This window comes from Rattus norvegicus, chromosome 8, assembly GCF_036323735.1.
Source record: "Rattus norvegicus strain BN/NHsdMcwi chromosome 8, GRCr8, whole genome shotgun sequence".
In the NCBI taxonomy this organism is placed as follows: domain Eukaryota; kingdom Metazoa; phylum Chordata; class Mammalia; order Rodentia; family Muridae; genus Rattus; species Rattus norvegicus.
The window spans coordinates 76194665-76217740 of record NC_086026.1 but is presented as its reverse complement, the minus strand read 5'-3'; the positions used below and the strand labels follow the sequence as shown (position 1 = coordinate 76217740).

The window sequence follows — 23076 nt, the reverse complement described above, 5'->3', positions numbered from 1 at the left end:
GTCTCCCAGATTGCAAGCATGGAGGCTACACTGCTCTGAGCCAGGTGTCATGCCAGCTCTTGTACTACGAGTGGCATTCAGTGGTCCAGGCTGTCTGGGCTTAAGTGGTGATGGGTAATAGGATGGGGAACTTATATCCCTGTCATTACAGAGCAACAAAAAGTATTGACATCGGTTGACAACTTCCTCCAGGCCTTTAAAAGTTGGTTGCAAGTTCTAGTCTTGAATTTCCCTTTCATGTGGTTTTATTTTAATATCGTTGGCAAGTTGAGAATAGAGCAAAGTTAAGACTTGAAATTCCACAACTGGCCAGGTTTATGGGTAAACCATTCTAGAGAGAAGATACTGGAGAGGAAAGGGAAAAGTAAATGGTCAATTATATTCTCTCAGCGAGCTTATAGCATACTGGGCGCAGTGCCAGGAATAAAGACTGAATGAGCCATGAGCCATCAGGCATCCTTTCCCTAAGGAGCCCATTGGGTGTGTATAATATTCTCTCTCTCTCTAGTTTTACTGTATTGTAATAAATACCTATTCAGTTATATGCCTCATACTTCAATCGAGGCAAATTAATGAGATGAAAGAGGTGGGTAAACCTCCTCCAGGGTGGTGCTCAGCGCTTCTGAGAAGGTGTGATTAAAATTGGATCTTAAAGAACTTTGAGAATGGGAGGGCCAGTGCAGACAAGAGAAATATTGTATGTGCCTGTCCTGCTTTAGGAGGCCCTGCAGTTTGGGGGGACTGAGGCTGAGAGGACAGGGATGGGGGCCCCAGAGAGCCAAGTGGGAAGATCAGCCAGGGTCCTTTTCCAGCTATTGTTCCTGCACGAAGCCTGCTCTGTGTCAGGGGCAGGAAGGACTGCACAGTGGGTTTGTTTAGTTCTGTTCTGTTCCGTTTCTGACTCCACAGTATATAACTCAGGCTGCACTAAGGAAACTCTTGGTGTGCCGGAAGGACCAGGGCTTCACTTCTTATCACTCCTGATGATTGCTGCTGACAGTTCAGACCCCTGATCCAGGTCTAGGAATCAGAAGGTAGGAATGTCTCTGATTTTTCATTGGTTACCTTGGAAGAATCGGTGCTACTTTTCCATCGAATACCTTTTATTTATAAATAGAAACTTGAAGAAACAGAAGGTCAACAACCATAGCACACAAGTTCTAGTCTCCAGAAAATTAATTAGCCATCTTAGCTGGGTGAGGTTTCTCTCTTTTGAAAGTTTTTATAAAACTATGCAGGTCTCTCTCTAAGTCAAGCAGGCTCTAATTATGTTACTCTGCAAATGGCCACTGGTTAGAGCCCCCCCCCACTACATGTCCAGCAAGCTCGATAGTCCAGCACACGCACTCATCTGAACGCCCCTCAGCTGGCTCTAGAGTGGCATGCAGTTCCTCAGAGCAGGCCTACTAAAGACATGATTACAGAAACTTTTTGGCCTCCTTGTGCCTCTCCAGTTTCCTTTCCCCTAACAAGCTTAAAACAAGCTAGACAATATCAGTATTTGGGTCTCATTGGTCCTTAGCTTATTACCTGTCACCACTTGGATTCAGAGTTGGTGTCACTGACCAGGAAGAAATAAATCCACTTCTGGGCCCTGACCTGTGCTCTTGCCAGCATCCTCACTTAGGTTACCTGCTCTCAGGAAACCAGAAGTGGCTTTAGGTGAGTGTTCTCTCTAGTACCCCACCTTGAGGGCAAGCACAAGTTTTCCTTGGAAGAGGTGATTTTTCCAGGGCCTGCAGTTTCCCATCTAGAGTAGGGACTTTAGGGAGTCAAAAGAACCACCAGGCAAGAAAGACTCATACAAATAGGAAAGAGACAAAGGGTGACAGGGTCCTGCAGAAAGGTGCTTAGATGAAGGACTCTGTGGACTTCCCAAAGGAAGACCAGTTCTTCTTGCCACTTCTCCTAACCTTACCTAATTATATAAGAAGGGTATTCACCTTTGGGAACAAGGCTTCTCTTGGGTTGGTTTTTCAGGATCATAATGCACTAAAGACTACAGATGGCTCCGTGGTTGATTTTCCAGAGAAGTTGCGTTCAATTCCCAACACCCACATGGTGGCTCACAACCATCTGTAATTAGAGTTCCATTGACTCCAACACCCTACTCTGATCTCCTGGAGCACAAGGCATGTACATAGTACACAAACACACATGCCAGGAAAAATACCCATATACATATAAAATAAAAATCTAATTAAAATACATATCAGAGCATGTGATATTCAACTTTAGAATTCTATACTAATAGTGAGAAAACCAGTCCTAAACCTACAAAGTCATTGACCAATCCCTAGGGGATAGTGGTTCTCAATGGGGCCATTTTGATCCATCTCCCCTAGAGAACTGGCCAATGTCTAGAGACTTTTTTTTATCTCACAAATGAGAATATGCCCCTGGCATCTAGTAGGTGAGGATGGACACCTGTTAATGCCACAGGGCACAGGGAGGCACCCACTCCAAGAATTGCCCTGTCCTGTATGTCAATAGTGCCAGGGCTCAGAAACCCCACCCTAGAGCTATAGTTTAGCTAAAGTACAGGCCCCTTGCAGGCAGATTCCAAGCTTCCTTTATAAGCATATTCTAGGAAAATATATTCTAGGAAAATAGCAGAGGTGAGTTAAATGGGTCAGTCCTATTTGTTTCAATTAATTTGATTAAATCTCAGAACACACACACACACACACACACACACACACACACACACACTTTCTCCCCTAGAGATTTTCTTTAGATTACTTTCTGTTCCTGGAAAATACTTAGACTCCTTAGCTCTCATTAACTTCCAAAGGAAATTCTGAATATAATAGACACGAGTTGTAAACAGCCTACATGGAAAAATCTGCAAAGAATTGAAACCAAATCACTGTCGTGTGCTTAAGCAGGCTCACACTATAAACCAGACCTGCCCTAGGCTGGTTGTGAGAGGCGTTGTGAATCCAGAGGCGTTGTGAATCTGTGGGCAGAGAGGTGGGAACCGAGCCTCCTAGGGGCCTCTTCTTCACCTTGCCTCAGGGAAGTAGCCTTGGCTGCCTATGTTTTGGAGGATGAGGAAGGGAAGTACTTTGGCCAAGTTTCTATAACCAGTGTCTAAGTGACCAAGTTTGCCTTGAACTATCACAGATTCTCCAAGGAGAAAGCTGAGTCTAGCTTCACAAAGCAGCAGCTCTGACCAAGCCGTGCAGGAGGGTCTGTGGCAAAGCTGCATTTGGGCTTTGATCTTAATGGCTAAAGCCAGGAATTACTTTTCAAGCTTCTGTCTAGAGCCTTCTCAATCTACTCCAGCCAGACCTTGCAGGATCTACCAAAGCACCCAGCTACAAACCTGCCTGTATGGTCCAGTCTACAAGCAGCTACTTAGACCTGAGCCCATCTAGGAAGATGGCTAATTAGCACCAGTGCCACAGTCCGTTGGTTCAAGGAGGATTACTTTTAGTTGTCATAATCAAATTCCTGCACAGTTTCTTCTGATCCTTTGTAACTGCCCCCATACTCTGACCCTGCAATGTAAAGTTAGGATTGGCAGTTATTAGTTTCCATATTTAATATGCTGGCACTGAAAGGATGTCAGAGCAAGACTCTAGCCCAGCGTCCTGTAATCAAGGAAACCCAGGTCAAAGAAGGGTATGTTTTATTCACATCATACAGTCGGGAGAAAACAGAGCAACACCTTAAATGGAGGTCTCCTGACTTCAGGGATAGTAATATATTACCCCTTTTCCAAGAATATATACAGACTACTTCAGAAAACAGCTCATACATAAGCAAAATCTTGTCTGGTCTCTGTGGACAATGGTCTTCATTTCCAGGTTTTTAAGTTAAGAACTAAAGTAGTTCCATACCAAGTATGGTGCCTCATGTCTACAACTCCAACCTCTTGAGAGATTGAGGCAAGAGAACCACAAGGTCAAGGCCAGCCTGGACTTTCACAGTCAGTTGGGAGGCAGCCTGAAATACATGAGACCTTGTCTCAAGAACACAGAGAACCGAAGTAGTTTTGCTCAACCCTAAGTACTACACAGTTCACTTAGAAGAATGGGAAAGGAGAACACTGTGCCCAGAACAGAACAAATGAGAGCATCGCAGGCATTCAAGTCATTCTCTAGAAAACCCGTGGATTGTCACTGCCTTGCACATTCCCAGGTTACAGGAAGGGCCACTCTGTTTCTGGGCTGTTTCAGATTCAGAAACTGGAAAGAAGGGGAGTGACCTGAAGCAAGCATTATCTGAGAGGAGAACACGAGACACACATCTTCAGGCATGAGGGTAACCCACAGAGATAGCCTAGAGACACAATGCTGGCCGTGTCGATGGGTCAGTTCAGAAGGGCAGATTTCTTTTTTTTTTTTTTTTTTTGGTTCTTTTTTTCGGAGCTGGGGACCGAACCCAGGGCCTTGCGCTTCCTAGGTAAGCGCTCTACCACTGAGCTAAATCCCCAGCCCCAAAAGGGCAGATTTCTAATACCTTCTGGCAGCAGTCTTCATTGGCTCATGTCTAAGCTGAGCATGTGACAGTTATAATCTCACATAGTAAAGCAACAACAACAACAACAACAACAACAACGTCAGGTGAGAGGAGGGCATGGCCCCTCTAACAGATGAGCCTATGAATTGCTTTAAAATACCAACATCTGGCCTATTGCTCCATGAGGAGATGACGATGGTACTTCTGCAGCCCTGCACTGCTTCTGACCATCCAAGATCCCCAAACCTGGCACAGCTCAGGAAGGTGTGGTGAGAAAGTGACCTCAGAGGTTTGAAGATGGATGTGGATGGCAACAGTTCTCCTTATCCCCTCACCCCACCCTTTCAGTGTTTGACAGAGGCACTGAGCAAGTGAAATGTTAATTCTCCCTTAATAGTTACAGTTACAGACTTAGGAGGAATAATGAGCCCCTAGCAGTTGCAATAAATGAAACTATTAAGCTTTATTCAACTTGGAACTCGTTTGTTAGTGCAAGCTCAAGATAGAAAAAAAATATGGCCGTGAACCAGAGAGCTTCCTTGCATAATGGGTCCTGCTACGACATTCGATTTTGAGCTGCTGTGGCTGTGAACATGGGTTATATCCTTGACCTTATAAAGGAGCATACATGAATGTGTGTCGTGTAGCATGTAATCACCTTGCTAGACTGAGGGCAGGGTGTATGTAGCCCTTGATGCAAGAGAATCTAGGGTGAGAAGTTGAAGTCTCTCCTGGTAACAAAGGATTCCACATGTCTTAGAATAAGGGATTATTCTTAGAGCAAAGAAGTCCCTCAAAACATCTCATCTCCACCTGTGGGTGACTCCCAGACTTAATAAGGGCTCTGGTCCATGTACCTCAAGGTCATGGTCTGAACTTCTCTCCAAAGTCTTGAGGACATGGAGAACACTGAGGGGAGACTACAGTATTCCATACACCAAAGATCTTGGATGTGTTCTGGTTCCTTGGCAGCCAGGGGCTCAGCCAGTCTCCAAAGGACACTGCTTCCTTGGTAGGAAACAGACATCTGGTGCACATTGCCTCTCCCTTTCCCCAACACCTTCCTCACCTTGTCGGAAGGAGATATACACCAGCCTCTCATCAAACTTCTGGACTTGCCGGAAGTTGTTGACCATTTCTCTGGGGGAAGGATCATCCATGTGTGTGAAATACAGAGCTGTCTCCAAAGCTAGCAGCTGAGGAGAAAAATGGAAACAGGTCTCATGAGCAGATGATGCTCGCTGGACTGGCCTACTGGAGAGAGGACTTGGGGGAACCCTCTAGAATCTCCCCATGAGGTGCTTGGCAGAAAGTATTTGAAAACAATGGGAAAGCCAAAGAAGAACTTCATTCTGAGGGTCTCACTAGGTACTGCTGGGTTGGGCTGGGTGCTTCCCTGCTGTCAAGGTTACTGATGACTCCAGAGAGCCCCCCAGTGAAAGCGGAAGAGAAGGGGCTCTCCTTAGCTTCCCACCAAGACCACATTCCTTTCATGACCCTAAATTGGAACCCAACTCTTAAAGCAGTTGGGGTGTGGGTGGGCTTGTTTTTATGGTCAAATCAGAATAAAAAGACAGAGGGAAGAGGCCCTCTGGTGATCAGGCTGCTGGCTCCCTGGCGTTTTCACACCCCCGTGAATATGATACAGTCTGTTTCTATGGCAGCTCCTGGGTTGGCTACTGCTGCTTCCCCACACATTTCACCTCTGATTCAGCTCATCCCCTCTCCTGTCCACCCACCAGCTGCCATTTATCAAGGCTTCTGAGCTCAGAAGCTCATAGTACAGAGCAGATGTTTGACAGTGAGGGCTGGCTAGGATGATGGGTGGATGATTACTGTGCAGCACCGTCCACCTCCCTACACTCTTCTTCATGACTTCAAGTTGTGGGGTAGCAGGATGAGCAGTGACTCAGCTCAGAAGTCAGGTGAGAACTTCTAAGCCTGCCTTCCAACATGAGCAGCTTAGAGATGGTACCTGGCTCCCCCGCTTGCATGGCTAGATTGAGCTAAAAGGCAGGGAGCCTCTTACCTCTGCAGTACCACGGCCCATGGGTTAGCCTGGTATAATCTTCATTCTGCTCCACCAAAGGAGCCAGATTCTCTCTCCTACAAGGACAGCAAATGCCACCCAGCCGCTGAGGGGTATATTAGCAAACACAGCCTTGCAGCTCTCTTTAAAGAGCTGTGGGAAGTGCGCTCATTTTCCTAGCTTGATGTTTAGCTCCTCTTAGAGCTTAGTCTGTAATTTCTATAGCATTTCAGTAGCAGGTCCAATCTGGAGAAGTTCTGAAGAGATGCTAATGGAACTCTGAGGAAATCAAGTCTTTGATTAGAACAGCTGATGGCAGGGAACAAGATGTCATACAGATTCTAGCTTGTTACCTGCTCCTGGGAAATCTGCACAGGGTTTCGGAAAACTGTCCAGAGCACAGTAGGGTAGCAAGGAGGTGTAGTCAGGGACCCTTCATAGCGGTAATACTCGCCAGGGCTCTCAGGCAGAAGTTCTTCAATGTTGAAGCCTGGGATGAGCACTTGTTGGCCTGGGGAGACATGCTGGGTGTGAGGGCATCAGCCTAACTCCTGAGAGAAAAGGCACAGCTAGGCACGGCAGCAGAGCGTAAACCTTCAGAGTCACATCCCATGAATGTGCTCTTTTCTGGGCCACCTGACCAGTGTCCCAACATGGCCTGGCAACTTGCTGCTCTTAATGCCGTGAACACCGGTAGCACCTACCCCTTATGCTGTTATTCTCAAGATGACACAGGGATAATCACATTCTGTGTAACGGTGAACGAATAAGTAGCCAACGCTGCTTACCTTTATACTTGACGTGTTGAAGATGACTAAAGATCTTGTCATAGGACGGATTGACAGAGCCTATCTGCAACAGACATCAGACAGGTTGAGCCGGGACAGAGTAAGATAGGCTCAGTCCACATTGACAGTTGCCATCAGAGTGGATGCCTTCCCTGAGGATCTGCCTCACAAAGAAAAGTTAGGATAGTGTTCTTGACCCTTGGCATCAAATGACAGCTAGTTTTAGCTTAAGACGCCAGGTTTGATTGTCCCGGTATATAAGGTATGTTCCTGGTTATCTGATATGAGCCTGGTAGACTACAACCAGTGCATTTAACCTGAAACTTAGAAGAACTTTGAGTTCACAAAAGCCAAACCAAATAAGTTAGCACACTGGGAAATGGGAACATGTTGCCTCATTGGAGGAAAACAAAGCAAGCTGATTAGAAGTCATTCCTTTCTTAGCCCCCCACCCACACCAAGTTTTTAAGATAAAAATTTTATATATAGCCCATGCTGACCCCAAATTCTCGGCAGTCCTCCTGCCTTGACCTCTAACCTGCTAGGATGACAGGCATGTCACCACACCAGGCTCAATCCTCACTTTCCAAGATTAAATAATTCATTCCAGAATGGCGTTTGGATGCTAGGTGTTGTATGTGTGGTAGACACATGTGATGTGATGGCTCAGCATGGATCCCTATACCCCACAGGCCCTCCCCAGTGCCATACCATGCAGCAGGGCTAGAGATGGGGGCTCATATTTCTAATGTCACAAAAGGCATGTCTTGTTCAGCTGCCTTGATATAGAAAAAGCTTCCTTTGAGAAAAGAGAAGAAGCTTTATGGGGAACATACCCTGCTCTAGAGGCCAGGCAGGGCCACCCAGGAACGCTCACTACAGGCTGCTGTGCACAGAACACATGCCTGGTCCTGACACCTTCTCTGCTCAGACTTTATGTCAGAAGCCCTCTAAACACACCATACCTCAATAAGAACAGCAAGGACAGCGAGCCCTTCTGACTTGTCACTGGCACTGCCGAAGTCGGAGTACAGGTCTGAGTTATAATGGACGATGTGCAGCTGCAATAGGAGAGAAGGTACCTATGAGGGAACAAGTGACTCACGGGAACCTTCTGTTTCTGTAGAAGACTTGAACTAACCAGAAAGATGGACATCTGTCTCTCGCCTCTCCCAAAGAACTCATCCCCTACCCTTACCATCCCTCCCTAGCTTTCTCTTTTCCTCCAGTCCTTTATAATCTCAAGCCAGGGCACAACCGATCTTATTCACTGGACCTCTCATGTCTGCTAAGGCACCTGGAAAGTAGCAGAGATACAGTAGGCACGAATGGGTGGGTGGGTCTTTATGTTAACTGTTAAAAAGCTGGGCACTTTGGAGCTCTTCTCCCTTCAGTTTTTTTTTTCCTGGAGCCTGGGGTCAAGTGGTCTCCTATAACTTGGTATCTCTGTAGTTGATCTGGAAGCAGTAGGGGTGGGGAAGGAAACCAGTTGCCGGCTACAACTTAATCATAATTGATAATGCACAAAACACTGGCGTTTATCCCTCAGGCAGATGAAATCATAGCATGGCTTTTACCAACTTAGATTTGTTTGTTTGTTTGTTTGAGACAAGGTTTCTCTATATAGCGTTGACTATCTTGGAACTCACTTTGTAGACCAGGCTAGCCTCCATCTTGAAGAGATCTGCCTGTCTCTACCTCCAGAGTGCTGAGATTAAAAGGGTTCGCCACGATTGCCTGACCTTATCAGCCAGATTTTAAGTCTATAAAACAAGACTTTTAAAAGATAAATCTTCTCAAAATAAAATCCTAAACACTGACATTTTTAATCAGATCAGAAACTAATTATTAAGGCAAAGAGAAGTTTTCGAGATGTCCTAGATTTAGAAAACCTAGGCACATATTATGGTCATTGTTATTATATATTCTGTAATGTTTAAACCTGACTTTTAATCCTAAAGACCGTGTCACCTAGCCTTTGGAAGACTTTGTAGTGGGTAACTCTTCATGCAAACACGTGCACTTTTACCCCATGCCCCAGAACTATTGCATATCGAGATTTTATCTGGATATCTTTTTTTCCTAGTCACTCATCATCTCTCTCTTTAAAGGAAATTCAGCATAAGGTCTATTTTTAATGTCATTATGTGGCCTCTACTGTTTTCCATTTCATTCTTTTTCTGTGTTTGGCTGTTTTGCCCACATGCCCCCTCTTTCTGTGTACCATGTGCATGCCTAGTTCCAGTGTAAGTCGGAAGAGGCTCCTGGTTGGAGTTACAGAAGGTTATGAACTGACAGGTGAGGGCTGGGAATTGAACCAGCGTCATTTTGGGGGTGGCGGGCAGAATCTTACTGTATACCTTAAGTTGGCCTTGAGTTTGAAGTCCTCCTGCCTCAGCCTTTTGAGTGCTAGGAATTAAGGAATACAGTACCACACCTGACTTTCATGGTATTTCTTCTAAGTGATCATCTGTTAAGGCTTCTTTGGGGCTCTTAACTCACTGTCTTTCCATATAAAAGATGGCCTATCACATGGCCCACACCAGTTTGGAATGGTTTGGAGAAACAGAGAGATGTCTATTTCTCTAAATTACCCAAGATCCTTATTGCTTGACTTTGACCCTGTGATCTGCTTCTGCTTTTAATGTATTCAAACTAATTAAAAAAGAGGTAAAAATTAATCCAGGGCAGTGGGAGTTCCCTGGTGAGGGGCTTCTGAAAGACTCTTCTGTAGCCCCCAGCCCTTAGAACCACTACTTCAAAAAGATTCCATACACAGACCTGGCCAGTTAGGGGCACCTGATGCTTTTTCTTGAGTATTAGCACTCAGGACCATCAGCCTTGTCTAATGATTAGCTTAAGAGTAGAGAATGTAACAATTGGTAATATTTTAAAAGATTTTCTTATTTTTTTTCGTGTCAAACCAGGAGAGGAAGAGAGGAAGAGAGAGAGGGAGGGAGAGAGAGAGAGAGAGAGAGAGAGACAGAGACAGAGACAGAGACAGAGACAGAGACAGAGACAGAGACAGAGAGACAGAGGAAGAGTGGAAGAGTGGAAGAGTGGAAGAGCGGAAGGAAGAGTGAGAGTGAGGAAGAAGAGTGAGAGAAAAAGATTTTATTTTTATTTTAGTTAGGCATAGTGGTGCATACCTTCAGTTCCCGCATTCAAGAGGCAGAAGCAGGAGGATCTCTGTGAGTTCAAGGCCAGCCTGGCCCACATAGTAAGATCCGGGTCAGTGAGGGCTACATAGTAAGATTCTGTCTCAAATGTTATAAAGATTGTGTGTGCATGTGTGTGTGTGCGTGTGTGTGTGCATGTGACTGCGGTGTCTGAGGAGGCCAGAAGAAGGCATTAGATCCCCTGGAGTTAGACTTACAGGCTGTTGTGAGCTCCCAACATGGATTCTGGAAATCAAACTCATGTTGTCTGTAAGAGCAGTATGCTGTCTTAATTGCTGAGCCATCTCCCCAGCACCCTGGAAATATTTTTAAATGCACAAACTCTCCAAGCCTACATCCTAGCTGCCACTTTGTTCTCCCAGGGGGAAGCAGAAGCCTCAACACTGCAATTAACTTGCAAGAAATTGCAGTTCTTGAGCTCCAAGGAAGGAAGGGTCTACTCCGAAATACGTGCATCTCCAATCATACCGTTCTGCTGGGCCCGAATCACATCCCCTCCACACTCGTACCAGACCTATAATTAGCTTGAGACGTTAAGCAGTTCAGCAGTTGTGAACGGAGGAGAGAATGGTTGTGTCATTACTTACCCTGGGACCTGCTGGCCGATCAGCAGCGTTCACCTCTTCCTACTTATTTCCCTGTTTACACTCAGAGCCACATCCCCAGCTCAGACCTCTCGCCATCCCACCCCGTCATGTGCCCGTGGTACAGCAGGAACATTCTCCCTGACTTCTCACTCTCTTTCTGGGATTTTAGGTTAGAACCTCAAGGTGGCATGACACAGTGCTGTGCCCAAACCATTTTCAGAGAATCTCTAATCATCATGGTGCCCTCCACATCTTAATGCCAGTCACCCCCTAACCTATGGCAAACTGCAAGAGTAGCCCAGGTCAGAGTCCTCATATTCCCAAGTCCAATGATGAGGGAAAGGCGTTTGTAAGCACGCACGATGTGTGGAAACTGAGAAGCACGGAGGAGCAGATATGAGTAAGCAATGAGCTGTGGCAGCCAGGCACGCTGTGAGGTCTTCATCCGCACAAAGCGGGGGTTGTCTAGATGCATCCCACCAGGAATCTGCAAGGCCAGCCTTCTCAACAGCATCATACAGTGAAAGGAACAGGCAAACTCAGCGTGGCCCAACAAAGGAAGGGACAAAGACCCGGATAAGTGCAGGGGAGGGAGACCTTCCCGTGCTGTAGACAGAATAGTGGAGACAAAGGCTGTGAAGACTGCTCCATCCCAGTGGCTGTGGAAGGGGGACCCAGTGCTAGGTTCTCTCTGCCATACTGCCATTCACTCACCTCAGCAGCAAAGTGCTTCCCACTCACAGTGTGTTCAGAGCCATGGGGGTCATTGCGGTTCCCCCAGTGCAAGTGCAGCTGCTCCGCTCTGTACTGGTGAGGCTGGAGTCCCTGGATGTACATGTCTGAGTTCAGATTCAGTCTCACTGTGAGGAATAGAGAAGCAGCCTTCAGAGCCCTGGCCAGATCGCCCTGTTAGAAAGCAGGCCCACAGGCAGCCACTGCACAGGCACGGGTGGCTGCAGGAGCTAGGAGCAGACCAGAGCCATGGCACTTGGCCTCTTTCCCTAGTGCAACTCTAGTGACACCAACACCTTCACAGATCTCCCTGCAGAGCACCAACTCTAAGCCGATGGTGGGTGTTTTTACTTTTCCATGGATCAGGCTCCTGTCGGATACTGGAGCCTTCAGTGAAGAACTCTTCAGATTGGAGAATTACAGTGACAAGTGCTATTTAAGAAGCACTTACTGTACAACAGATTCTGATATACCAAGTCTGCAGATCTCTTCCAAATGACAACTCAAGGAAGTTAAAATTCTTACCCAGTCTGATGACTCACTAGTACCTGTGACGCCTAATCTTGATTGTCAGCTTAACTACATCTGGAATCAACTAAAACTTAAGCAGTTGAGCACTCCGGTGAGCATACTCTTGGTTGGATTATTAGATTGGAAAAACTTCCTTTGAACCTGGGCCGTGTGTGTGCGTGCGTGCGTGCGTGTGTGTGTGTGTGTGTGTGTGTGTGTGTGTGTGTCCAAGTCATGATTCAAATCCAGTATGTCTGACTCTTAGTTTGTGATAACCCAGAATTCACCCTGGAAGTTTAGCCAATGAGCCATTAGGATCAGACCAATCTGTTCCCTCTCCCTCCCACAAGAGACATGGTTTTGAGATGTGCTGTCCACAAAGAATCACTGGAGCCAGGGCTTCCAACAAACTCCTACCCCCCCCCCCCCCCGCCACACACACACACACACGCACACACACACAGTAGGTCAGGGATGTCTCACAGTCTCTTCCCAACCCCTTCTCCTGGGTGCTTCAGAGGATCCCCTCCTGGTCAGATGTCCAAGGAGACTCAGACCTGTCTCTTGAGGTCTCTCCCTTACCTGAATGGCCATCATTGGTTAGGTTCAATAGCTTTTCAACAGACACATTGTAACCTTGGAACTGGAGTGGTGCAAGGCTGGCATCATATTGAAGGATGTCACTGTGTAGGTCTATCGGGGACTGCAGGAGACCCCCACATGACGGGTACTTCTTGGACCAGTTCTTTTCCCCAGCAGGACCTAGGAGAGACTCAAGCTCAGTTTTCCACCAAGAATTTTTTTTTTATCTTCTATCATCTTCTAATCTGTCTACACAACAGTTCCTTATTACTTCTTTCCTTTTTCTTTGCATAGACAGCTGCACTATTCTGTAAGAGGCGAGTGTATGTGCTGGCCCCCTGACCTCCTTGTGGACCTCATCTAAGAGTGGTGAGGGTCTGAAGAAATACTCAACACCTTTGTTCATTGTAACCGCCATGAGGAAGAAGGGTCAGTCCTAGTCTTAAAGGTAAACTATTCAAGACCTAGAGATAGCAGCTTACAGACTTAGGCCTAGCAAACACATCAAAACCATCTGCCATTAAAGTGCTGTGGAGGATAAAAGACTAGAGTAACCCAGGACAGAAACTAGAGCCCCCCACCCAACCTCCACTTTATTCTCATTTTGACACAATACATATTCCCGCAACATGAAAACTGGTGTCATCCAACAGTACACCTCCTGACTGTTTAACATCTACTGTGATCCAGGAATTACCTAGGTCTTGAGGCCTCCATGTTGAACACTAAGGAGACATTATCCTAGTGGGGAAAATTTGATGAATCTAACTGTACGTCTTTGAGGCTGATCGATTCACAGTGTGAGGTTCCTGATAGGAAACCCTGGGGATACAGATTCCTGATATCTACATCTATGGTGCAATCTCAAAGGGATAATTGAAAACATTGCGTAATTATAGGCCTCAGACCACAAAGCCAAGCACGGCAGGGTTTTAACCAGAGGGAGCCTGGTAATACTGCAATTGAATTATTGTAATAAAACTGACAAGTCCTCAGTGAGGAGAAACAGGCTTAAAACTAAAAAGCATCAAGGCCCATGCTCTTGCTAAATATGGGGTAGCAGTTGCTCCTCTGTGAATGGAAATAAACATTCCATGATCAGATAAACCAGTGGTTCTCAACCTGTGGAACAAGGCACCTTCAGGGTCACCTAAGACCATCAGAAAACACAGATGTTTACATTACCATTCATAATAGTATCAAAATTACAGTTATGAAATAGCAATGGAAATAATTATATGGCTGGGGGACACCACAACATGAGGATCACCACTAAAGGCTCTCGGCATTAAGAAAGTTGAGAACCACTGAAAACTATGCTACTCCCTCAGGGGAAAAATCTTGAAAGAATGTAAATCTGTGTTTAAAAGATTATCTCCCATGGAAATTAAATGGGTTTTGAGGCTACTAGCAGACATTCCCCTAAAAGAACTGAGATCCTGGGAGACTATAAGGAGGAAATTGTCTAAACTGTGTCCTATGTAGACTCTATAAGAAGTTAAAGCCACATTAGGTATTTGGGGGCAAGAAAAATAAGTATAGTAAAGACAGCAGAGTCAGTGTGGGCAAAGCCTTCAGGAGAAACCGAAGTGAGAACACTGGACCAGGAATGCCCAGAGAACAAGACTGCAGTACCAACTGTCTCTCTGCCTTGGTGAGTGGCCATGGCCAGGTCATGTTCGCTCATGGAGCTACTGCCAACCTAGGTAGAAATGGCAGCGTCGGACACTGTGTTCTGGAGCGTCCCTTCTGGTGCCTGAGATCCGCGATTTAAGCACCTTCCCCTCTGCACCAGGCAAGTTGGAACGACTTACTGAGGCTCGTTCAAGTCCATGCAGCTCCAATGCATCTGCTAAGACGCCCAGTGGGAACCAGCTTTGGAAGTGAAGGCACAGGATGCCAGTGTCCCTGGGCTGCCTGGGGTGTAGACACCACCTGGCCCGGTCCTGACCTCTGTTGTTGGCACCAGTCGCAGGCCTGTATGGCAACAGGGTCTAGAAGGACCCTTTCCATCCCTCCCCCTTCTTTCACCATCAGCAGCACGGTTTGCTCCTTTTAAAATCTATAACGTTGACACAGCCAAGGGGAGACGATGAAAGTATCTTGTAGATGAAACACTGAGATGAATGAAGTGCCCTCAGGTAGACTAAGGCTTACTATCAGTTACCTGGCATGGATCACAGAGCTCTGCTGCCTTCTCTCTCTGGGTATTTCTCTGGGAGATTCTGTGCATCTGTTTCCTCCTCTCCCCCACATTCTCCTTGGAGGCAAGGAGTGTCTCGCTCATCCCCACATTTCCTACAGTGCCTGGCACACAGCAGGTCCTCACATGTTCACTAATTCTCCCACCTGTTTCCGGCTCATTTTTCTCTAAGGGTACCTGATTACCTGTTTGAAGTCCCCACATGCTGTTTTTCTCTTCAAAGAAGAATTAGAGCTAGTTATGGTGGTACGTATCCAGAACTTAGTGCCACTTCAGTTTTTCTCCCCCACTATGTGTGTGTGTGTGTGTGTGTGTGTGTGTGTGTGTGTGTGTGTGTGTGTGTGTGCATGTGCAGGTGCATACATACTGTAGGCTGGCTGGCCTGTGAGCTTCTGGGGAGACCTCTTTTCTCTGCCTTCCATCACAGGATAGATTTGTTGGGATTACAGGTGTGTGCCACGTATCATGGGTCCCGGGATATGAACTTGGCTCCTCAGGCTTTCACAGTTAGCACATTTACCCACTGGACCATCTTGCCGGTCCCCTGCAATCCTAGTACTTATGAGATGGATGCAAGAGGACCAAGAACTCAAAGCCAGCCCTGGCTACATAGTGAGTCTAAGAGTAGTTTGGCTAAATGAGATCCTGTGTTTAAAAAAAAGAATATTTGAAAATGAGATCACTTGTTCAGGTTCAGAATCTCCCTTTCAGCTTTCAAGTTCATCTGTGTGAGGATTGGTTCTGGAAGGCTGGGACTCCCTGCTGAAGAGGAGACCTGCTTTCCGTCCTATGCTGTGGGATGTGGCCTGGTTACTATGACTTCACAGAGTTCATAGACACCGCCGCCACCACCACCACCACCACCACTTATGGCCCTTGCACAGCTGGGGACGCTACCATTCAGCCTCATGACTTTCTGGCTTGAGAGAGAGATACATGGCTAGGTATCTATCTACCCAACCAATATCAAATACGACAGTAGAGACTCTGCCATTGCCCTCCAGTTTCTGTCCAGACCACGTGACTTGCAACCACACTAATCCTGGGAGGGTCACTGAAAGCTATAAGTTCTCAATGGAGTCTCAGCTTTCACAGTCTTTTTTTTTTTTTTAAACCTGAGACAATGTCTCATGTGTCTCAGGCTGACCTTGTGCCTCTGCCCCCATCACTCCAGTGCTGGGATTACAGGCGTGCATCATCATGCCTGGTTTATGTGGTGCTATGGATCAATCGTTCTCCCAACCAAGCTACACACTCAGCACCAGCTTTCAGACTCCTGACAAGTGCTCTTTGCCAGAGAGCAGCTCCTCTAAACACTGGCCATTGCTTTAGGTTTCCACAGTACCTCTTCCATTGGTGGGACTCCCATCCCCATCCCCCACCCCATGATCATGAAGGAGAGAACGTGTATGTCCCAAAGCTTGTTTTCCCAAGTAAAAGCAAGGCATTGTTTCTTTATAGTTCACGAATTTCCCTCCTGGTAGCAAAAAATGGGCAGATCTTTGTTTTGAACTATAACATGGCACAGCTCAAAATGTCTCTTATGACTTCTGACTGGGAATTGTGAGGCCCAGGATACAGGACCTACATTATCTGAGGACAAGATTACTTGTGTAGGGAAAATTTCAAATATATACAACAGGAGAGAGCAATAAGCAAAGTGAACTCCGTGTCACCTAGCTGTGGTGTGACAATTTATGAGTTCAGCCAGTCCTGTTTCATCTTCTCTGTCTTGTCTGCTTGGACAACTCTGAAACAATCCAGGTTGATCTCCTCTGCCTGTGTCTCCGTAAGCTTCCCTAGCCATGAGAGCTCAAAACAAAAGCTCAATACTACTGTGGCCCCTGCAGAGTTAAGTTAGAGTTTAATATTACCAAATCCAATCAGCATTCAGTTTTTTTTTTTTTTTTGGTTCTTTTTTTCGGAGCTGGGGACCGAACCCCGGGCCTTGTGCTTCCTACAGTTTTAGAACCAGATCATTTCTTTTTTTGTCAAGGAAGCAAAGTAGGAGTTTATGAAGAAATGGTGCTAACAGATTTATGTGTGGGTGTTAGGGGACAGAGAAAGGCACTCGGGAAAAGGGTGGCACAGATACAGGTACACACTTCCAGAGCAACTGGTATTTAAGTGTCTTAATATCAGCCCCAGATACATTGGTGGCTTCTGAAATCACATTATTCGAAGGGTTTCTAAGAGATTTTCTTTCTTCTTTTAGTAAATGTGATCATTGGGTGGGTTCTAAAAGTACTGGGCATTATAAGCTGGTAGGATTAAACACAGAGTTCATAAGGGACTATGGAATCTTTCCTAGGTCTAAGTAACAAAGAAGTCCAGACATGCTTTCACTATAAGCAGGGTTCATACTCATGCTTGTAAGATTCTTGTAAGAAAGCTTATAAGAAAGTTACGACTGGGAGAGGGTGAGGTTAAAGCCAAAGGTCACGAGCCAGTGAGCAGCTCTGTGGGGAAAGAGCTTGATGACAAGCCTGATGACCTGAGTTTGATTCCTGGAACCCCCATAAAGCTGGAAGCAGAGAACTGACTCTACACATGTGCACATCATGCACCACGTGATAGTTTTTCAAATCCAAAGGTCATATATTATTAGGCTTTAAGGGTAGTTTATTGCTTTTAAAGTTTTATATATTGTGTATGTATACACACCTGCTGTTCATGCCTGTGTGTGTGAACATGTGTCACGGAATGCATGGGTAGTCAGTTCTCTCCTTCCACCATGTGGGTCCCAGGGACTGCACTCAGGTCAGCAGGCTTGTTAGCAAGTACCTTTACCTCACAAGCTCTTCATTCTTCTTAGCGTTCTCTTAAACTATTATTATTATTATTATTAGCAGTCTGGTGATTAAACCTATGGCCACATGCATGCAAGTCAAGTTCACTTATGACAGATCTGCAGTCCTTGCCTCTGCTATTTTAACACTCTTATTTGCAGTGTCCCTATAGAGAAGAGAATATGTCTCTACATTTACAGTGAATTCTAGTAATGCTAAAATTCTTGGCTCTCAGCTGAAAAAAGGTTTCAACCAGTCTACAGAGAGGGTTTTTTTCTCATCCTTTTGATCTCCCAACTTCCCCATTTCCCCATCTTTCTATCCAGTCTCTTGAGATTTTGGCCCCTTATTTTTAGGGTTTGATGATAAGATTTTTGAAACTCCTTCACTATTGAACAGGAATACATCCTGCTAGATCCTGCTTATCCAGAACCTAAAGTCTAGACCTGCCTTCCCTGAGGGGGAGGACATGAGACAGTCTTGGCCTGGAGGATCCTCATCCTATGGAACTCAGTAATGCTTCAGGGTCATCTCAGGTAGGCCCCTAACAGCAGTGGCAGTGGGAGACATAGCCTTCTTCTGCATCCTGTAGGAGCATGAGTTCTTTAAAGATATCTACTCAGGTGAAACTACGGGGTTTTGACTGAACAAAGTTATTTCACTGTGAATCAGGAAGCGAAGTTGGAGTTGACAATGAAACAGTTTTAAAAGATAATCCAAGTATGGATGTCAGGAGGAGGGAGAAGGACACTTAGGGAGAGGATGCATATATTCAAGACCTTGGTGCAGACTTCATGGGAGAGTTACAAGTTTTTTTTTCTTCTTTTTTCTTTTTTTCAGAGCTGGGGACCGAACCCAGGGCCTTGCCTAGCAAGCGCTCTACCACTGAGCTAAATCCCCAACCCCGAGTTATAAGTTTTTAAGTTTTTGTTTTTTTGTAAATTTTAGAATTCAATAAGGTCCACACATCACAGGAATCATGTTCAGCCCAGATCACAGTTTGATTGTATAGGGGGTCCTGTCAGAAAACATCTCCAACAGTCAAAATCTCAGTCAAGTGAGCCCTGCATCCTCTCCCTCACCCAGGTGAGCCCTGCATCCTCTGCTCTCAGTTACTTGAGTCACAGGTTCCCATGGCCACCTCCTCCATTGTAGGCTAGACCCTTGCCATATCATCTTGCAAAGGCCCTCCCTCCACAGGCTGCCCAGGCTCCCCCTTCCTTGTCACGCACGGTGCCAGCTTCCCTCTCCTGCCTTAATCAGATTAATGACATTCTCCTGCTGTAACCAGTCTGATCTAGTGGTGGTGGCCTTGCTCCTGTGGCTGGTCCTTCCAAATACTTCTCCCTTATCCCCAGTGTTCCTCCCCATTCCCCACCAAGACAAAGCAGAAACTAGCTGTTTTTCACATTTTTAAAGTGTCCCAGCCTGTCAAAGTTTTCAAAAGCCCTTGCTTTTTCCAAGAACACATTTCTTTCTCCTGTGCAACCTTCCTTCCCTGATCTCTGTTGCCATGGAAGTATATCTGAGTCTCCCCATTAAAGAACAGAACATCTTTCTTGTAATCACCCTTCTTTTTTCATTCCTTTTTGGGCTGAATTTTTAAAACGAGCTTAAGAGACAGTTTACTGTATCTATGATTTGTAACTACCATTACATGCTCCTAGGGAATGGCCTTCAAAGGTCTGAGACTGTGGGAGAACTCCAGTCTGGAGGTAGCCTCAGGCTACTCAGGTGCAGAAAGGATTGAGTCATTGCCCTTGTGGGAACCTCTAAGCTGGCTGAGAAGTTCCGCCAAGGTAAAGCAGACACTGGCCTTGGCAAAATTTGAACTGGACTTTGAAACACAGATAAGCTCTGAAAAGATGCAGATTTTCAGCACAGGGTGTTTGTGACATTTGTGGGCACAGCATTTTCAGAAGTTGGAAAAGTAGACCTGACCGGGAGTCAGAAAGTGGGAGGGGACAAGTTCCAGCCTGTAAGATCAGAATCCATCCTGGGCTGAAGAAGGCACCCAGTGAGGGATTGCTGCATGCTGCAGACCAGAACACAGCAGCCTGCCTGAAAAAGGCACCTAGGTAATGGAAACCCCAACCAGATAGTCTGAGATTCTGTAGGCCGCCAAGGTGATGGGAGAGGAGGATCCGTTATGGAGAAACAGCAGTCTGGTGTCTGTCGCTCTGAGATGGACCCAGCCAGACCAAGCCTAAAACGAAGATGTGACTTCTAACCCTGCACTCACCTTAGCTGCTTTCTAAAAATAGACATTGTGTCTTTGCTTTCTTGTCCTCAGCTTAGTTTTGTGTGTTTTATTTGAGACAGGGTCTCACTAACCTTGGCTAGCCTGGAACTCAAAATTTACACCAGACTGGTCTCAAACTTGAGGCAGGCAGTGTCTGACTCCAGGGCTGGGGTTTCAGGTCATGCACAATCACATTCAACTCACATGTCTTGTTTTGAATTTTAATTACAGAAAAATTTAAGCATTAACAAAAGTAAAGACACGTTGTATGGGCTGGAGGTGAAGCAATATGGGAGATGGTTTGCCTCAGTCCTCAGCACTACATAAATCCAGGCATCAGTACATGCCTGTAATATCAGGACTCAGGAGATAAAACAAGAGTTCAAGGCCAGCCTAGGTTACATGAGGCTATATGAGACGGGGTGGGGTGTTATATAGTGTATAAAGACCATGAACCATCTTTTCATGACTTCAATAGTTTGAACTGTACCCCAACTTCCTCTATTCCCTCCCCTAACTATAGAAGAAAATCTATAAATCCTGGCTACCTTTGTGCCACCTTAACAGAAGCTACAGTCATTTGGGAAGAGGGAACGTCAAGAGAGAAAATGTTCCCACCATATTGGCCCTTGGGGCATTTTCTTGATTATTGACCGATATGGGAGTGCCTGCCTCACTGTGAGTGGTGTCACCCATGTTCAGTCGTGGTCCTAATTTGTATAAGAAAGCAGGCTGAACAAGCCATGGGGAGTAAGCCAATAAGTGGCATTCCATGACTACTTCTTCAGTTTCTGCCAATGGTTCCTGTCTTGAGTTCTGGCCCAGATTCCCTTCAGTGACAGAGTGTAACCTGGGAGTTCTAAGCTGAAGCAAACCCTTTCCTCCCCAAGCTTTTGGTTATAGTATTTTATCAGAGCAATAGAAAATTTAACTGAAACTGAAACCGATATCTATGTATCATTAAAGATAGGATTCTTTAAACCATAAGCTCATTTCCCATGTAAAACCCGTTTATAATTCATTAGTATAATTAAATACCCAGTGAGTTTTCGGCTTTCCCTGTTCATCTCATAGAGTGATTTAAGAGCTTGTTTGTATCCTCAGTGCTCACAGGGCATCTATGCATCCAGTGTGCAGACGCACCATTGCTCTAGGCGAATAATTCATGCAAGGGATTGAAGGATAATTTTATAACCTGCTTGCAGACATGATGTCTGGGTAAAAAAAATGTCTGAGTTAAGTAATTTCTTATGTTTATATACCTTATACAACCACATTATAGAATATATCATGATAATAAAAGCATGAACCATGTAATTACCCATAAGACTTGTTTATAGTTTCTCACTGACTGTCCTATGTGCTCAAGCTTAATAACAATTTTTATGATATTTAATTATGTGTATATGTGGGGGTGGGTGGGTATGTACATGTGAGTGCAGTGTCCACAGAGGCCAGAAGAAGAAGCTGGATCCCTTGAAACTGGAGTTAAAGGCTGTTGTGAGCATGTGTCATGGTTGCTGGGAATCAAACTCGAGTCCCCTGTAAGGACCTTTAAAAACTGATCCAATTCCCCAACCCCACAGTTTTAAAGAAAATATATTTTGTTTGTGACTTTACAGGACATTATAGAGTTTGGAGTGACAACAATAATAAAAAATAATGTGGTTTTGAGGTTGGTCTTTGGGGTCTCTTTTTTTTTAATTGATTTTTTTTTCAGTTTTGCCTTCTGTCCGCAACTTTTGGTCACACTCTCTGAAGTCAATGCCCTATGTGTTTGTGTGAATGCTTAAGGCAGGCAGCTGCCTGGCAATTGGCTCCAGGCCATGTCTCTTCAGACTGGCTACAAAAACAGATCAGAACTTGCCTGTGTGGCAAAGTTGATACTCTAGATGTTGGTGACCTTTTGCCAACCAACAGTCATATTTTCCACTCAGTGAAAATGTGTAGGTTTTGGTTAGTCCTTCAAGGATGTGGCTAGTTTGTTGTATTTGGAGATCTAGGGAGAATAAAACCGTGCCTAGTCCTAGTACGTAAGTGTGCACGCAAATGATCAGTGGTTGTGGACAAACCACAAATTCATACTTAACAAGATAGATTGTAGTTACAATAAAAACAGAGGGTTCAGAGGCTGGGGTGGAAGCTCATTTGGTAAAGTATTTGTCCTGCAAACATGACCTGAGTTTGATCCTCAGAACCCACACAACAGCTAGATATGCATGCACTTGCAATCACAGTGCTGGAGAGGCTGAGACAGGAGGATCCCTGGGGCACATTAGCCAACCAGCCAAGTCTAAAACTGGCAAGCCCTGGTCCTAGTAAGAGACCATCTATCAAAAATAAGATGACAGCTCTGGAGGAACAGCACTCAAGGTCAACCTCTGGCTTACACAGATAGACACACACACACACACACACACACAGACATACACACACACACACACACACACACATGCATACACACACATACACATGCACATCTGAGTAACCATACTCAATGAAGGAGAAAATTCACATACTGAATGAAGGAGAAAAATCTCTAATTAATATCCTTTTGAACTGCTACTTAATTTTGAAGTTCATATCTTCATTTCTTCACAAAGGGGCCATCTGTATGCCAGATGCTATAGCCAGGGTTGATATGACAAAGCAGGTCTACTTCTTGTCCTTGTAGGGTTACATTCCAGGGATCGAGACCAAGAATGAGTTGCACGTAAGGAACTTCTGCAATTGCTGTTGTGAAGGAACTGAACAAGGCTGTGATGGAGGAAACGGAGAGACCTCACACTGTACCTGGCACAGGCATACTTCCTTAAGGAGATGCCTTCAAAGTTGAGACTTAAAAGATGAGATGAGGGGCTGGAGAGATGGCTCAGTGGTTAAAAGCACTGATTGCTCTTCCAGAGGTCCTGAGTTCAATTCCCAGCAACCACATGGTGGCTCACAACCATCTGTAATGAGGTCTAAT

At 45.5% G+C, this 23076-nt stretch overlaps 1 protein-coding gene across 6 annotated transcripts in view; it reads right to left on the bottom strand.

Annotated features, from left to right (window-relative positions):
* Positions 1–23076, bottom strand: part of Car12 (carbonic anhydrase 12) — a 55743-nt gene that overhangs the window by 7725 nt on the left and 24942 nt on the right. For all 6 annotated transcript variants that reach the window (XM_063265771.1, XM_006243311.5, NM_001080756.2 and 3 more), the window contains 6 exons: positions 12875–13054; positions 11765–11910; positions 8250–8345; positions 7285–7348; positions 6850–7007; positions 5537–5663 (listed from right to left, as the gene is read on the bottom strand). In XM_063265771.1, the coding sequence (XP_063121841.1) occupies positions 5537–5663; positions 6850–7007; positions 7285–7348; positions 8250–8345; positions 11765–11910; positions 12875–13054 (771 nt within the window). The remainder of the gene's footprint in view (positions 1–5536; positions 5664–6849; positions 7008–7284; positions 7349–8249; positions 8346–11764; positions 11911–12874; positions 13055–23076) is intronic.